Genomic DNA, 6,000 nt, shown 5'->3' on the forward strand with positions numbered 1-6,000 from the left:
TGTCCATGGCTACTCACCGATCGCAAGTACACCATTCATGTACAGGTCTCCCTACCCGAAATCAATTGCACGAGTAAAGGGATCGTCTCCAGCAAGATCACTGTGCTGTTCATCCTCATCGTCACTGTCCCTGGATTCCTGGCGGTTCTGGCCACTTGGCTCGAACCTGTATGGCTGAATTCCCCCATCCAATCTCTCCACATTGCTCAAAACTTCTTCCTCGGCCTACGAGTCCGAACTCATATACTCCGCCATGTTTTCGTCGAATGAGCTGTTCGTGTGTTTCATAGACTGTATATAAAGGGTGTGTTTACAAATTGAACGCATAGATGACGTCACGACCTAGTTTTTCGGATCACGTGACTACTGAAAATGTTCAAAATGGCAGCTGCCTGACGGAATATACAGGTTTTGATAAAAAAGAGCTATAAAATCATTATTTAACGGGGAATATCGCTGATTTCTTCAGGGTATGGTTTAAACATAATGTTTCACTAAATACTGAAGTTTTGATTAAATATCTAATGAGTGGAGCCTTCCTTTAATATGCGATGATTGACATCTAACCAAGGTTAATTATAGGGTGTATCGGCACAGCTATAACAATGGTTTTGTTTATATAGCACGTTAAAGCTTACGTGCAAGGGTCAAAAGATTTATAGAACACTGAATAAGTGTGTTGTATGACAAATAAAACAGACAAACCACTTTCTATCCTGGGAAACTATAATTATTATAGTTGTATTATTAATATACACAAGAAGAGTCTGGTAACCAAGATTGAATTGGTGTGAAATGATAACAAAATATTTCCCAGCTACCTACATATTGGCCCAATCTAAATTATTATTGTTGTATATGAAGGATTTGTATGTGGGTGCAGTGATCATTTAAAGGAAACAAATGGATATCAGTTAAATAGTAACCGGCAACTTTTATTTATTTTAGGCCATCTTGTAAAAAGAAGTTATAAGAAAATTGTCAGGCGTCAATTATTGTCACAGTTTAAGGGCGCACCCTGTTATTTTGGCCTGCAGCATCTATTGCATTTCATCTATGTGAATGAGGTCAACTTGCATGACAATTTGTCAGAACAAACTATTGCATTTAAAATAAAATAATAATGATGGCATATTTTAACAAAAAATTAACCCATAAGAACCCGGATTACTTTTGGCTAAAGTATGGGGAACATAATTTAAAATAAAATGACCATGCAGAACACATTTCCGACAAGTAACCCCCCTAGTGTCAAAGATCTGAAATGTGACAAATATGTCCCATTGGGCGTTAATGGTAAAGTAACTCTTATTTATAACTTAATTAATGAGGATTATTTTAGTTTTAACATTCTTTGAATTGAAGAATAAAGAATATATTAACTAAATATAATTGAATCAGCTAAATGAACTGAGCAGATCATAATATTTCTAATTGTGCATATATGTCACTCCAGATTTTCTGAGAAATGTTAAGGTTAATGTCCCGGTGTGACAATGTCACAGCGATATTTATCCTGTTTCATGTTTTTTTTCAAAACAGGTTAAATGTAATAAAGGACACATTCTTAAATGGCTTGAATTGTACCTTTAGCAACAAAAAACTATCTTTTTAAATGTAGCTAGTTGTTATGTTGTTAATGAGATAACTAAGTCAATATAATGAGATATTAAGTCAATATAATGAGATATTAAGTCAATATAATGAGATATTAAGTCAATATAATGAGATATTAAGTCAATTTAATGAGATAACTAAGTCAATATAATGAGATAACTAAGTTAATATAATGAGATAACTAAGTCATTATAATGAGATAGCTAAGTCAATATAATGAGATAGCTAAGTCAATATAATGAGATATTAAGTCAATATAATGAGATATTAAGTCAATATAATGAGATAACTAAGTCAATATAATGAGATATTAAGTCAATATAATGAGATATTAAGTCAATATAATGAGATATTAAGTCAATATAATGAGATAGCTAAGTCAATATAATGAGATATTAAGTCAATATAATGAGATATTAAGTCAATATAATGAGATATTAAGTCAATATAATGAGATAACTAAGTCAATATGTAAGGGATAATGTGCTGCGGCGCGGTCATTATGGGGAAAAGAACACAGACAGGCTGATCAGGAGCCCGACGCGAAGCGAAGGGATCTAGATCGGCATGAAGGTGTTCTTTTCCCCATAATGACCAAGTCGCTGCACATTATCCCGCTTATTACATGGCCACATTCTCAACAAAGTAACGTTATGACTCCCAATATTAATTGAAATGCTTTTGTGGATTTAGAAAATGATTTTATTGATTTAAAATATAGTTGTATGTATTGATTTAAATTGACATGCATCCGCTAAGAAAAATAGTCCGTTGTTACTGTTTGAACTAACGGAGCAACGGCAGGAACTGCTTCGATAGCGTTTTTGAGGAGCTTTTTGATTACAGATTTGAAAACATTGCTGCTTGCTTTAAAAGTAGAACAATTCATTATGTCAAACCTTGGAAAGTATCTAGATATCCCTGCCCTAATGCCAAAGTAACTGGCAAGTGGCAACTGAATATGTGTCGCCGTTTCATGTCTATGTCTGGACCGTTGCGTAAAAAGGAGGATTTCTGCCCGTTACTTCTCCGCTGTTTTCATTTCGCTCTTGTCTTGTCAGTTAGAAACGGCCAAACTGTATTAAGTTAAATCGAACGGACCTGTTTGTGTATGTGAGCGTCCTTAACAACGGTCAATAAGTGCTTGACAGCGGTCTGTCTGTTCGGTATTAACAACGTGTCACGTGTTCTGAATTGACCAATCAGAATCGAGTATTCAACTAAGCCATGTAATAAAATGAGATATTAAGTCAATATAATGAGATAGCTAAGTCAATATAATGAGATATTAAGTCAATATAATCAGATAACTAAGTCAATACAATGAGATCACTAAGTCAATATAATGAGATAACTAAGTCATTATAATGAAATAGCTAAGTCATTATAATGAGATAGAAAGTCATTATAATGAGATAGCTAAGTCATTACAATGACTTACAATGCTTCGGGAGCTAGTTTGTTAGCCAACATATCCATTGACTGATGTTGTGGACGACCTGAAGCTGGTGGCAAGTCCTACGAGATGGTAATTGACCACTTCGCCACTATGCAAGACAGGAGAATGGCCTTGCTCTACAGACAGGGTGAGTATGAAATGCACACCCCCTTCTCTCTGTGTGACGCTACTGTTTACTGTACTGCCTGTTAGCCATCTTTGTAGTTTATGATGTGGTGCTGTTGCTTACTGTGTGCTGCTGGCCTGGATTTGGCTTCATGTGCTAGTCAGTCGGAAGTTGTGGTTTTATTAGTTTTTCTTTGCTCCCTTAAAGTCAGTTCAAGCTTCTGAGATGATTTTAGGTGGAGAGCTTTGCAACAATTGGGTAAATGCTTTAAATCTTTTGCAAGATAACTGCCTATAAAATGATATATTTTTTGAAAAAAAGGCAATACCGAAAATGTACTCTGACAATGGTTGATGCTGGTGGTTACTCTGACTATGGGCTATAATAGGTTGCTCAAGGAATGATGTATTTCTAAAAAAGTGTGTCTGGAAAGTGTTTTAATAAATACTCATTAAATATTCAAAATGAACTATGCACTACTAGTACTCTCTTGAGTCTCTTCCCGTTAAGTGGGTATGACACATTCATAGTTTGTTAAATGTTAAGAAGCCCTCAGACGCTGTTTCTTGCAAGGTGTTGCCGGCCGGCGGGGGCACCGGGCTTAACAGGTTCTGATTCACTGGCACTACAAAGGCTGAGAAGGCATATTGTAAGGTGCTTTGGTGAAATGTAATTATAGAAAATCACATTGATTGTTCCTAAACATCACTAGTGCTTTATTTAGGGTTGATTAAACCTGATATCATACACTGATACAACACCTATGATAATTGATACATAACACACAAAAGACAAATACACTTCTTTTAGAGATTTTGTATTCTGTAAATCTTCGGACAGAATATATACAAACAAGACATTTTACAAAAATACATTTCATAAATAAAAAGATTGACATTTAATTGTTTAGACATGTATTTGTGTACAATTATTATAAAGCTCTTCATTGGTTTCAGGGTTGTTTTTTTCTGTTCTTGGAGAGGGATCCCTCCATAACCTTTTCCTGAGGTTTCTTCTACTTGTCCTTCGTTTGTTGAGTTTGGGTCATTTTTTTTTAGGGTAATACGAACAGAGGGTTTCATATAGGCTGCACAGATTGTAAAGCCCCCTGAAGCTGATTTGTGATATTAGGCTGTATTTGTACATTATTATACATCATTTATACATTTAAATGGATAAGACGATTGGATGATGTGTTTCTTCATTTTATTCTATGACATTTTTTCTAAACTTAAACAAGATAGCATTAGTTACTGTCACAAAATTAAATATTCTTATAGCAAATTGATCAGTGAAGATTAATTTGTACATTATTAGTGCAATTATTTTTACATTCCTGCGGTAATGTTACATGTCTGGCCTATTGGTCTAATGATGATTGAATGGACGCGTTACTCAAAGTTACATTTTATATCAAGTTCATCTGAAGCTGAACAAGACTGAAGACATCATGAATCCTTTTTCACCAACAGAGTATTTCACCATGAATAAATCATTTTTCATTCCAGCGATGGAAGTCATGTTGTGATTACAATTCAAATGTTAAGAACAGCCCTAATGCTATTGCTGGTTTGATAGTATCCATGACAACAGACAGAGCCAGGATGCGGTGACAAGACTGATCTTGTGTATTACTCCACCGGAAGCTGTAAATGAGAACAAAAAGAAACAAAACATTAAATCAACAAAAAGTAGAATTTTCTTTTTGTTGTATTAAGTAGCAATCAGTATTTACTTACATATGCCATTTACGCCAATGGAGCTGCCTTCAATGTCGAATCCATCGACTGTTGAAGCTGCGTTGATCAAAGTGTTCGCAATCTGAGTGCTATTAGGAGCAGATGTGCTTACAAATGAAACATCAATGAAGTTGATGATTGATCCGTTACTGCAGAAAGAGAAAACAAGATATTGTTTAAAACATCAGATATAGAATCCTACTTTTTATTATAACACCTTAATGATTTGAAAAAATTACCTGAATGCAACAACACCTAGTGATTTGAAGGACGAAGGGAATGGATTTTGGAAAACAGGTGTAAGCTGTAGAAACACAAAAACATATATTTTTCACATAAACCTTGGAATTTATTTGACTTGATCTTTATCGGTCTTTCATCAATTAAGAATTCATAATTATATTGTGGTAACTGTGGAGTAGGCTTCTCATATTTTGAATGGGCGCTAAAATATTGCTGTAGATATACCAGCAGATTTTATTTATAGGGGTAAACTTACCTGATTCTTTATCATTGTAGCCCGAGCTTTATAAGCAGCAGAAGATGGATTCAGCAAGTCACTCGTAAATGTGTCTTGAACAGATCTGAAAGTCACCCTTTTTGTTATAAGGGCTATAGTAGTAGGTGCTGCAGTCGCAGGTCTAGCCGTTGTAGGTGTTGCAGTTGTGGTTGCAGCAGTTGTATGTGCTGCAGTTGTGGGTGCACTAGTTGTAGTTGAAGCAGTTGTGGGTGCAGCAGTCGTAGGTGCTGCAGTTGTAGGTTCAGCAGTAGTAGGTGCTGCTGTCGTTGTTGCAACAGTAGTAGGTGCTGCTGTCGTAGGTGAAGCAGGAGTTGTAGGTGCTGCTGTTGTCGTAGGTGTAGCAGTAGTTGTTAGTTGCACCGTTGTCGGAGCAGCAGTAGTAGTAGGTGGTGCTGTTGTTGTTGCAACAGTAGTAGGGGCTGCAGTTGTAGGTGTAGCTGTAGTTGTAGGTGCTGCTGTTGTTGTTGCAACAGTAGTAGGTGCTGTTGTCGTAGGTGCAGCATTAGTTGTAGTTTGCACTGTCGTCAGAGCATCAGTAGTTGTAGGTGTTGCTGTTGTT

At 35.9% G+C, this 6,000-nt stretch overlaps 1 protein-coding gene across 1 annotated transcript; it reads right to left on the reverse strand.

Moving 5' to 3' along the window:
- Positions 1-3,983: 3,983 nt before the first annotated feature.
- Positions 3,984-5,961, reverse strand: LOC307027703 (uncharacterized protein). The gene is made up of 4 exons (XM_079695996.1): positions 5,421-5,961; positions 5,161-5,225; positions 4,922-5,070; positions 3,984-4,828 (listed from the first exon to the last, which is right to left on the reverse strand). The coding sequence occupies exons 1-4, from the start codon at positions 5,433-5,435 to the stop codon at positions 4,743-4,745; spliced, it is 315 nt and encodes a 104-aa protein (XP_079552122.1). The 5' UTR covers positions 5,436-5,961; the 3' UTR covers positions 3,984-4,742.
- Positions 5,962-6,000: the final 39 nt, after the last annotated feature.

This window comes from Notothenia rossii (assembly GCF_949606895.1).
Source record: "Notothenia rossii genome assembly, contig: scaffold_275, whole genome shotgun sequence".
Taxonomy (NCBI): domain Eukaryota; kingdom Metazoa; phylum Chordata; class Actinopteri; order Perciformes; family Nototheniidae; genus Notothenia; species Notothenia rossii.

What these genes read in the sequence shown, in the direction of transcription:
- LOC307027703 (XM_079695996.1), bottom strand. An exon ending in CTAGGTGTTGTTGCATTCAG is followed by an intron (nt 5,071 to 5,160) that starts GTAATTTTTTCA and finishes CTCTTTCTGCAG; the next exon opens with TAACGGATCAATCATCAACT. An exon ending in CATTGGCGTAAATGGCATAT is followed by an intron (nt 4,829 to 4,921) that starts GTAAGTAAATAC and finishes TCTCATTTACAG; the next exon opens with CTTCCGGTGGAGTAATACAC.